An 11,509-nucleotide genomic window follows, 5' to 3' on the forward strand; every position below is an offset into this window, starting at 1 on the left:
TTATAATTTATATTTATATTTATATTTATATTTATATTTATATTTATATTTATATTTATATTCATATTCATATTTATATTCATGTTCATGTTCATGTTCATGTTCATGTTCATGTTTATATTCATATTCATATCCATATCCATATCCATATCCATATTCATATTCATATTCATATTCATATTTATATTTATAGTCGACTGTATTATCAATATACAAATAATGGAAGACATGGTAGCACCTAGAAGTGCCGTTCGAAAAACGATTTCTTACCTGCAACACGTTTTTTTTTTTTTTTTTTTCTTGTAAAGTTTACTCTTCTCGTAAAGTTATAGCAGTCCCGATATAGCAGTTTCGTAGTGTAATCCACGCTTTTGTCGCGACGTTTAAAGCGATACATCTTTACAGTCGCAGATATGTGAACGATGTGTATTACAGTTAATCTTGATAAAGAAACTTGGAAATTCATAGTAATGGAATATTAAAAGTTTCATTTCTGTTCTTTCATTCGTCGTCCTTTATGTTCCGTATTGCCGTCTTAACGTGGCCATTTCTAACGTTACGACGACATTCTGGAACATTTTATAATACCTACGCATACGTAGACGACGTAAGAGACGACGAAACACACGCGTACGCATATATCGGTACCTACTTGTGTATGTATGTACATATACGTTTCACGATTTCGCTTTTCCTATTCCTTTAATTTTCGACTAAAGATTCCATTCCGCCAATGGTGTTTCGTTGTTTCTCAACTTTTGCGCGATATTGCATTCATTGTTCTTTGGTTTTTCATTCTTACACGTTACGGTAAAAGGTTTTTAAAAGAAACGATACACGGTAAAATTGCGGGGGTTTTATGAAAGCGACGATAAATTTATCTAAAATTTTTAGCAACTTTTTTTCTACCTTGCGAACGAACAACGCTTTTCGTTCAATATTTTTTTATCCCTTCTTTTCAGTTGAAAAAAGTCTCGCTAAAAGAAGCAGGGCTAGGGATTGGTACCTAGTCAAGTTGTCGCAGTTGCTTTTATGTATTTACATACACATAACGCGAAATTATGTACACGAATACCGATTAACGACACCTGTATTCTCAGCGCATTGATCGAAGCCGATTCGAACAACTGCTCTGTGATAGCGATCGTCTCTTACCGAAGTCACAATTCTGCCTACCTAATCGAATTTTAAATATATGTGTATTAAGCTATTAACCAGCAGTAGCATATGTACGTTCCAGTCATTTCTGATTAAAGTTTGAACCCAGAAATACCGATATTCGAGTGCAAATGTCCTATCTTTTCCAATTTGATGCTCTCTCGAAACAACAACGACGGCGACGACTAACGAAACGTTCTACTGTTTTCTTGCTCCACGGTAATAATATATTCTACATACGTTCGCTTGTGTTATCGTCGTTCTTATCGTTAGTCTGTTTAAGCGTATCGCGAATTACGAACGATTTCATCGATTCGTGTTAGGCGTTGGGAGAATTAGATTCGACATAGTACGATTAGGAAATATTCACAAGTTTCCCGCAACAAAAATTTACAATAATATATGTATGTATCATCCATATACATATGGAATCGTAGACCTCCCTCGATCAACATTAATATCGTGTATTTGTATATGTACATTCCGCATGCATGCGCACGCGTGCCCAATGCCCGAAAAAGAAGACGCGTGCATCTGCATGACTGTGCGCTTATGCACCGATACGTAACTACGTACGATATATAGATACATATATGCATCGCGCGCGCACGGATGCACACGCACGCTCGCATGCATTCGTTTGCTCGTTCGTATGCACGTATTCGTCAAATACAAGTATTAAACCGATCAACTAGTATACCATTTTTTTTTTTTTTTTCTTTTTTCTTTTATATGTGTATATATATATATATATATATAACTGTTTCATAGAAACGACAACGCTAAATTCATTTCGAAAAGTTAATGGGTGTCTGCGCGCTTGTCTCCTCTGTCGTGTATCGTGTTGCGTCGTGTTGCATTCTCTTGCGAGTAAGTGTACGTCTGGGTATGCGTGCGTGTAATTAATTTAAACAAAGTCACGCGAGCGGTTTTGCGAAAATGTTGATAGAAATGGTAATAAACAACGTGAAATATAGGCGCGAAGGTCGACTCGCATCTCCGCAAAACTTGATCTCCATTTCTTCTGGATGGTAATTGATACATTTCGGAGGTCTCCGACGATACAGTCGTTCTCTTCTCGCGATGCAAGCTCCAGGCTCAGTCAGAGCTTCTATCGGTTCGATGCTCAATTGCTTACTTCCGCATGGACACAAGGTATCTACCACCAGTAGAATTAAATTCGTATGGCGAATCTTTTGTACGCTGAACGGTCTGTAAATATAAAGTTTAGAAAATCATCGCGATATCGTTCGCTTATATGCTGAATGAATACATCTTTTCCTTATAAAACACTTTTACGTACCTCTCGCAACCGGTCACGTGACAATTGGTTAACTTGCCCTTCAAAGGATTGCTTTGCCCACTGGTATTCAATCTTTCAGGCTGTAAGATATAAAGGTCCGTTTTCTTTTCGCACGAGCGTAACTTTTTTTGCGGATAATAGGTAGAAGTAGCTCTGGTTGTGCTAGGAGATACGGGAGTAACAGTAGCGATCGCAGGAACTTTGGGAAACTGTTCGTTCTCCCCGAACGTTGGATCGTCGGTCGAATCTCCTCCAGCGGCAGCAAACGGTTCCAATTCCTGCGCCTCTTCTCTTCCTCCTCCGCCTTCTCCACCACCTCCTCCTCCCCCTCCTTCACCACCACCACCACCTCCTCCTCCTTCCCCGACTACGGTGTCGGTGAAGATCGAATCGTCTGAAATTATTAGATATTTCAATATATACTTACTACCGACGCGGTACATTCGTTGGCCGTTGATTTGAACGTTAAACTTTGTTCAATCGAAGGAAATGATAAAATTAAGAGAAGATCGTATAGACGAGATATAAAATATGTAGATACGCAATGTTTCAAGGTGTGCGTGATATTAACGATTTGTATTTGAAAAAATAATTTACTCTACGTCTATTCTATACCTTCTCTGTCCCCGTGAAATTTATTACCATCTAATGGCAGAGCAGATTCGTCGGCGAACGCGAACGCGAACGCGAACGCATCTTGCCAGAAATGTTGGAAATTAAAAGCGAAAGCCACGTTCCAGAGGAAATTTCCAAATATCGCGATCGTGGTCACGATAGAGTCCGATAACGTTCTTGAAGCGGCAGATTGATGAGACTCTTGCGGACTACATCTGCCTTGGTAGTCGGTCACGGTTACTTTTCTGAAACATACACGGTTTACTCAAACATACACGTTTCGGCTTTCGTTTTGCCGCGCAACGCGATTATTCGCTTCGTTACGTTCCCAAATTTGTACCTGTATATTCTATCTTGAACCAGAGAATCCATAATAGTACCGTCTATTTCGCCAAAAAACTTTCCGGTATGCTCGTGACGTTCACTGATTATAATGAATCCGTTATTGTCTAAGATATAACAGTCCAATTCTTCGGAAGCACAGTTTTTCTTGCAATTCGTGCCACTGCACTGTAAACACCAATTTCAATCTCGTCCCGATCGATGGACACTCTATTCTAATTTTATGCTCTGATATGAAAAGAAAAATAAAAAAAGAAAGGAAAAAAAAAGAAAGAAAAGAAGATAAAAGACGATATAGATTATAGGACTACGTTACCGTTGAAGTGATATTGACAAAGTGCGAAGCCAGAGAGGAATGTTGAAACTGAAGACCTACAACCGCTGCTGGTGCCTTGTGTCCTTTCCCGATGAAGACCGCGTGAGTAGCGGTGACCAAAGGATTAACGGTATCGGCTGGTGGTGATGAAAAAATAATTACTTGTGAAAAGGTGATAATAACTGTATGATGATGATGATGATTGTTGCACCTTTGCGTCTCTACGACTTACCGGCGTCGAACGGAACGCTAAAAACGAAGCTCTCCGGTTCGATCGAATGTTGATCCACGGCGCGTTTGTACCACGATGAGTCCATTGCTCTTGCGTATTTCTCGGCAAAAGATCTGTACGAAAGAAGAAGAAGAAGAATAATATCATTCTATCGATGAAGCGAGAAGAGATGGACGGCACACGATAGAGTGTTACGGTTAAAAAAATTAAATGATTGCAAATATTTGACATTTACGGTTCTTCGATGGTTTCTTCGTTTTGCTGATGCTCGTGCCAACGAAAAAGACCGCTTCTAGTTGCGATAAAACTCCGTGTTACACCAAATCTGCCCTTCCCTTGACTGTAAGTAGAAAATCAATTAGACGAAAGCAGAAAGAAAATCGATGAGATGATAACGTATAAATGAATCCTAGATGCTTTTCTCTTTTCTTTTCTTTTCTTTTCATCTTCAACAAGTATATGTGCGTATGGTAATTTGCAGTGAAGTACATGTAAGTACTTTTTATTCCGTATACGATAATATTGTATTAACTGGTTAAACACCGATCGATTAACCGCCTAACGTATTGGCATTTAACGTTCATTATTTCGCGATTCGACAAACTGCTCAACTTTGCAAGAATTAATTTTTCCGGATAAATCTTAAAAAAGTATTTCCTTGTAGTTGGTCGATCGTATGTTATCGATCTACGATCTAGAATCTAGAATCTAGAATCTAGAATCTAGAATCTAGAATCTAGAGAATAATAAAATTGCGCGCGGAAGCAACGAAGAAATAAGAAAGGAATGTCGGACGATCGGGATTGGGTCGGCAAACGGACGGTAACAACGACCTTTAGAAGAATGATATACAATATACATATGTCACCGTGCAATATCGACGAGTGCGCTTATACAAATAATTGTGCATAATGGATTACCTGTGCAGTAGAGCCATCAGTATGGCAATAGGGCTAGCGGTGGAGACACACAATATAAAATGTAATGAAAATATGCGATAAAAGGTAGCATTGTAAATGAAAGAGATTAACCGTTGCGCATAGTACGTGTCACATTTTAGAGAACCATTTAAACACAATCGAGGATAAATATACCTATGTAAGTACCTATGATAATATTCAATTCACATACGCACTGCAAAAAAAGCTACGTTTTATCTGTATCGCGAAATGCTTTCCGATTTTCTTTTCTTAACTCTCATTCGAAGCATTTTTTCTTCTTTTTCATTTCTCTCGAGTCAAACGATTCGTACATGTACCACCTTCATCAACAGCATCCCCTATTTTTACCACTCCGCGATTTAACGCGATTTTCTCGATGTCTAACGATGTTAAATAACGAGATACGTTTTACGCGAGCAACGAAAATCGGTACTCTGTCTCGTTTCTTCTTCTTCTTCTTCTTCTTCTTCTTCTTCTTCTTCTTCTTCTTCTTCTTCTTCTACGTCGTCGTCTTCTTATGCTCCTGCTACTTCTTCTTCTTCTTCTTCTTCTTCTTCTTCTTCTTCTTCTTCTTTTTCTTTTATGATTTTTCCTCTGTTCGCGTTTTCTCGCTTGTCTTCTTCCGTTTTGCTTCAGTCGTCAATATCAACTCCGCGTTCTTTCGCGTTTTCGTTAACAATTTTATTTGCTTTCGCGATTTCGTTGGCGACACGGCTATGCGAGACAACGGGAAAAGAAAAAATAGAGGCAACGGTACGTATTACTGTATCCGTTAAGGTTACATAGGTGCGTAATAATACCGCGTGCTCTTTTGTGCATTGCAGTGCATTGCAGTGCATTGTCGATATTTCCACACTCTGTACACAATATATATATATATATATACACATATTTAGAAAATGCATATATATATATATATATATATGTATAATATAGTACATATAGTATACAAGTGTCCGCGTGTGGAGGACATGCATCCGTGAATTCCACTTACGAGTTGCTTACCTTTGATTATCCTCTTTATGCATTGCACCTCTTTTATCGAAGCCATCGGTGACCAAGGCATCTAACACAAGGGACTGCACTAACCTTTTGTCGCCTGTGAAACGAATCGTCGATTATACCAATTTCTACGATGATAGTAATAATTATAATAATAATACGATACACTTACAGTAATAAGCATCTTTGTCTGGCTTGCTCGCTTGTTTGTGATGCGAGCTTGGACTCCTTGGTCTCAAGGACATCCATTTCCACCCCGGTCTTCCGGTTCTTGCCAAAAAATGGAGAACGCGTTCTTCGGGGGAAGAGAACCATTTTTCGGAAGCCGAACTATATTCGCAATACACCCAATCTGGATGTACCTTCCAATTACTTCCTTTAAAATAATTGGTTACTGCGAATGCAAAAAAGTGATGAAATATTTATTAGTTTATTTTTGCCACCATGTCCCCCTCCCGCTAATAATACTGACAAATCGCGGTTCATCGTCCACGGAAAAAAAAACCGTTTTAAATACAACTTACCAGGTACTATAGAATGTTTGATTTCTTGTTCGGCCAACAGTTCAAACATGCCGTAACCTTCGGGCAATGCTAATCCCAATGAAAACGGTGTTCCTTCTATCGGCTTATAAAAGTAATTGTGCCGTCTAATGGTAACTCGTCTCTGTGTGTATGTGTGTGTATGCGCATCAACAGAAATAAAAGCATCTACGTTAAATAACATGGCGAATTAAAATCTGAATTCAAAATTTCTATAATATTTTTTCAATTTACGCGATAAAAATAGTAGCTGGAATTGGAAGAAAAAGAAGACAAGAGTGTTATCGATTTTCTTCATTCGACTCACCATGTTATCGTAATGAATTTTAATCGCAAAATCCGTCTCTCCCTCTTTCTGATCGATCATATCGTGTCTCAGCTGTAAAAGAAACAGCAACGCTAGAAGAAACGTGTCCAAGTAATCAGTCCAAGTAAAATCCAACACTTACATCCAGAAGAAGAGAATTGTTTAACGGATGTAACGGTCCATCGTATTCTGCCAGTTCGACCTCCGACAGATCCACGCTAATGTACGTAGGTTTTAACGTTTCCTCGTACTGTAACAAGATCGACCAGTTCGTATTTGCGTTTTCGAAAACAATTTATTAGACGAGTAAGCGATTTACTTACGTCCACGTTTCCTGGCTGTATCGAGAAAAAATGAAAAAATGAAAAAATGAAAAAATGAAAAAATGAAAAAATGAAGAAAAGAAAGGTGTTAGTAATTATCGAAAGCGAGCAATCTTCTCGAACTTTGTTACTCACCAATGGTCGTAGATCTGGATGATACAAGACACGTCCGTTATTGTCGACGACGAACGAGTATCCGTTCACACCCAACTACGAACCAATCGAATCGTTCAATTCATAGTTTAATGATTAATTTAATAATTTAAGGGTTGCATACCTTATAAGGAGGGACCAGTTTTTGAATTTCTTCTATCGGTACATCGGTACCGACGATACCCAACAAGTTGGCCGTTTTCACCTATAAACGAGCGCGACGGAATTAACCTAATGGTTTCCAATTATCGAAATGTCGAATTGCCAGCTTACCGTATGGTTTCGACGATCTAAAATGGGTGCTGTTACCGAGGTCATCAATTGTCCAAAACTTTCTTTACCGTATCTACCACTCTGAGAACGATAATGGAGAGGAATGGAGAGTAAGAATTATAGAGTAGGAATAATTATGTAGGTACCTTTCCGCCAACGTAGACCGGACTCCAATGAATAGGATGATCGTGTTGATACAGTACCATAGGCCGCGCAAGCACTTTTACGTATTCGAAAACCTTACTCTTGATATCTTCGAAATCGCTAACTCGAGCGTAAAATCCTAGAAAACGTCAGAGTGAAAGAGAGTGTCAAGTAAAATAAAAGAAGGAGAAAAATAAGGAGAAAAAGAAAACATGCCTTTGTTAGCACATGCTGCGTTTCGCAATTCCGGGCTCTTGTCACCACCGATGAGATATGTAAAAATACGGACAGGCATATGAGGCCAATTGTAACGCTTAATCACATCCGTAGGTAGGCCAGCGTTATCCATTGTAATCAACATGATAGCTTGGTTACACTGACTTCCTTGACCCGTTCTGTTGTATCTGTGAAGAATTTCAAAGGCAGTCCCAAGCGCGGCCGATATGTTTGTCGGCATTTCTTCGTATTTCATCGAACTTGCCGCCACTTTCAGCTCGTGCAAATTTTCTGGCGATGCTTGAACTAAACTGTCTTTAAAGCATTGTACGATCTCTTCCGCCGTATCTCCGTAACGATAAACGTTCACGTAATCGTCAGGACCCAAAGTGTCGAGTATAGTTTTAGCGGTGCTGACTGTCAGACGTTTGTTTCTTTCAGATGCGTAACATTCCGTGTCGATTAATATAGCCAAATCTTTCGGACTGTTTGCCGCTCCAACGAACCAATTCGAAATTCGAAAGTCGTACACGTCTCGAACAACTCTGTTTCCCTTTTTCCTCCCACTGGTGGTCGCGGTCCTTCCACCATCTTCGATCGGTGGCCAAGATATAGCTGGGAAAATGAAAATACCTTTACCCTTTATTCGTTATCCTTTATGTAGTAAACCTAGTTTCAATTACCAGGAAAACGACGTAAGAATCCCGATGTTGCTCCATAGTATTGCCAAGATAGCGAAGGATCGCTTTCGTAATTATTAACAAACAACAGATCCAGATATTCGCTCCATTGGATAGCCGCTGCTACTTCCTGATCTGAAAATTCTACCCGTTTCGCGAATGACAAACTACAATCTCTACTATATGTATACCTACTGTTTTCGACTAACGATAAACGAAACTCGGCTTTATTTTCTTTCCTAAACTAATCTTATTTTTATTTACCGACATCTTTCACGCCGGCAGGTAATAAAACCGTTGATAGACTGGTATTCACGGCCAAATGATCGAAATGACGGTTAGAAGAAAGAAAAGTTTCTTCACCGGTCCAGGTTTTCCCATCTCCGGTAAAACTGCTGCTGTCAAACCGTTGAGAAGCGTAATACTTTGGTGATACGTTTCCATCCCTAGGTGCCGATACCGCCGCTTGCTCTGCGCTCTCCACTAATCTCTGCAATTTCCAATTCCAAATACCTACTTGCTTACTTACTTACTTACTTACTTACAAGTAAATATTTTACTTATTATCTTACCATGACGGCGTTCATTTTAAAATCCAACATATTTTTCACTTCCGCAGCCATTTCTCGGACTAAGACGAGACCATCCTTTCTTACAACTTCAGCTCCCATGTCGTGATATTTCTGTAAACGCGAAACGCAAATTTTAATAACTAACTTCTCTAAACATTTATTATTTCTTCTTACCCTTTGTATCTCGTTCATTTTCGTTACTTGTTTCCCAAACTCCCATAGATCTACGCCAAACTTCAACGCCCAGTTTTTTACCCTACAAAATGAATAATTTCTTTGATAAATCCTTTGATTACTTTTCAATTCCGTCGACGTTGTTCGAAACGACTCTGATCAACCGTGTCTTCCGATCACACCAGCTGCATAACGTGTTACCATTGATAGATTCACCCACGTACGCACCCATCTACGCACGCACGCACGCACGCACGCACGCACACTTGTCTATTTTAATTCTCGTTAATCGACTGTGTATGCGTAATTCGCTTTGCGCCTGCGTTCTTCCTTCGCTAACGGAGATGTGCTTGACATTTTTCGAACCACACGTAATTTTACTTCCACCTTTCATACGTTTACAATAACAAACACCTGTGCGTTAAACCGCCCCTCGCGACTTTTACACTATCGAATCGGTTACGCTTTTCTCTATCTATACCATATACATACATACATGTGAATATTTACATACATGATACATATTTCGTTCATCTTTTGCCCCTCCCATTCGTTTCTTCGTTCGTTTTTATACTCGAAAAGTAAGAAAAAGGTAGCTTCGGATTTTTCACTTACTCGTTGTGAGGTATATCCTCTTCCTGTTGATAACTTGACCGGATCCATACAAGTAACAACACTCCGTAGTAGACCAGTTTCTCAACGGACAGAAACATTGTTTCGACAGTATCGATGACCGGTCGAATGTGAGAGGAAACGATGAAACAAACACGAACCAACCAATCGCAATCTTTTAAGAAAAACGCACGCGTTAATTCGACGTTACTTCTCAAAAAGAATTAGTCTTACCGCTCCCTCGTAGTAGCGATCGATCGCCCGGAGTACGCGAATCAGTGTTACGTGCGTGAATTTACCGTTTCGATGAAATCTTGTTTATCCTTAGATATACATATATTACAATATATATGTATACATGTATATATGTATATATGTATATATGTATATATGTATATGTAAGAACTTTGTACATGCCAGTACGAAGAAATCTACATCGTCGTCTTTATCTTCTTCTTTAAATATGCACTTTGGAGCAAACAAGTGACACGCTAATCGACTCAACTAAATACTTTCGCTTCGTTTCGTTTCGTTTCGTTTCGTTTCGTTTCGTTTCGTTACTCTATACCGTCTACATATGTATATCTTTACAATTGTACGAAACGAAAACCGAACACTTATTATATGTACCGACGACGAGCAGAAAGAGATGATAAGGACGACTTAGCTCAACAACACCAAACACATTTTTCAGTATGAAACGCTAGTTTCTCTAACCATCGAATCATCTCGGAAACGAACATCTTCGACGTAGCTGCGTACGCAAACACCCCCCGATCGACCGATCGCTCCCCCGAAGGACCGAACGTCTAGGCAAAAAGCTAGAAAAACGATCCTATGTCACTTTACCCGCCGGATAAATCACCGTTCCTCTTTATTATCCTATTCTTTCGATACAAACACGTATTTTTTCATTTCCGAATAAAGTAGACATTGTGCTTTCGATGCGATTCGTTTCTCCACGATTCACGATTGCACCACCGATTACCGCCTTGTCGCGCGATCTTTCAAGTATGTTCACACCGTAACGCGCACAGAACCCAAAAGAATGAAGGACGAGGGTGGGATAAGGGAATACTGGTAGCGAGAAGGGGGTGGCAACGAGAGTAACAGAGAAGGGGAATATGGAAGCAGAAAGACAGGGATAGAAATGAAGAGAGAAAGAGCAATGGGGTGAACGCGGAGGAAACGGAAGAGAAAAAAAAAATTATAAAATAGAATTTATACGCGGCAGAGATTTAGATGCGGTGAAATTTTTAGCAAAATTTTACGTTTTCTTCGTCTACTCGTAAATAAACGAACATGCGCGTGTCCGTTTTGATAACACTTTCTCTCATGAAAATCGAGCAAAGATGGTGTACTCGAAACGAAGGTAGCTGGCTGGCTGGCTGGTTGACTGGCTGGCTGGCTGGCTGGCTGGCTGGTTCGTTTGTTGGCGCGCACGCGTTACTCTTACTACGTCTACGCTGGACTCGGATGTTTCAAGAGTTACGATATTCCACAACCGAAGTAGTAGTATAGCGGTGTTTCTGATGCCGGCAATACGGGGGATGCCTATCAGGAGGGCTAGGGACGACGACGATGACACTGCTAACGGAGCTGAC

The 11,509-nt window shown here is 39.7% G+C and overlaps 1 protein-coding gene across 1 annotated transcript; it reads right to left on the reverse strand.

Annotated features, from left to right (window-relative positions):
• Positions 1 to 280: 280 nt before the first annotated feature.
• On the reverse strand, positions 281 to 11,376 carry stol (voltage-dependent calcium channel subunit stolid). The gene is made up of 24 exons (XM_076691789.1): positions 9,909 to 11,376; positions 9,294 to 9,375; positions 9,120 to 9,230; positions 8,812 to 9,037; positions 8,551 to 8,682; positions 7,868 to 8,482; positions 7,654 to 7,790; positions 7,508 to 7,588; positions 7,359 to 7,439; positions 7,217 to 7,291; positions 7,082 to 7,096; positions 6,901 to 7,008; positions 6,759 to 6,830; positions 6,434 to 6,575; positions 6,082 to 6,303; positions 5,913 to 6,006; positions 4,887 to 4,919; positions 4,202 to 4,306; positions 3,967 to 4,079; positions 3,735 to 3,871; positions 3,417 to 3,586; positions 3,104 to 3,321; positions 2,462 to 2,768; positions 281 to 2,370 (listed from the first exon to the last, which is right to left on the reverse strand). Exons 1-24 carry the CDS (start codon positions 10,004 to 10,006, stop codon positions 2,076 to 2,078), a joined length of 3,669 nt encoding a protein of 1,222 aa, XP_076547904.1. The 5' UTR covers positions 10,007 to 11,376; the 3' UTR covers positions 281 to 2,075.
• Positions 11,377 to 11,509: the final 133 nt, after the last annotated feature.

The sequence above is a fragment of the Osmia lignaria genome, chromosome 13 (assembly GCF_051020975.1).
Source record: "Osmia lignaria lignaria isolate PbOS001 chromosome 13, iyOsmLign1, whole genome shotgun sequence".
Taxonomy (NCBI): Eukaryota; Metazoa; Arthropoda; class Insecta; order Hymenoptera; family Megachilidae; genus Osmia; species Osmia lignaria.

Coding starts and splice junctions, on each gene's coding strand:
- stol (XM_076691789.1), bottom strand. CDS start 10,006: ATGTTTCTGTCCGTTGAGAAACTGGTCTACTACGGAGTGTTGTTACTT. Junction 6,831..6,900: donor ACAATTCTCTTCTTCTGGAT/GTAAGTGTTGGA, acceptor TTTCTTTTACAG/CTGAGACACGATATGATCGA. Junction 3,587..3,734: donor TTGTCAATATCACTTCAACG/GTAACGTAGTCC, acceptor TGGTGTTTACAG/TGCAGTGGCACGAATTGCAA.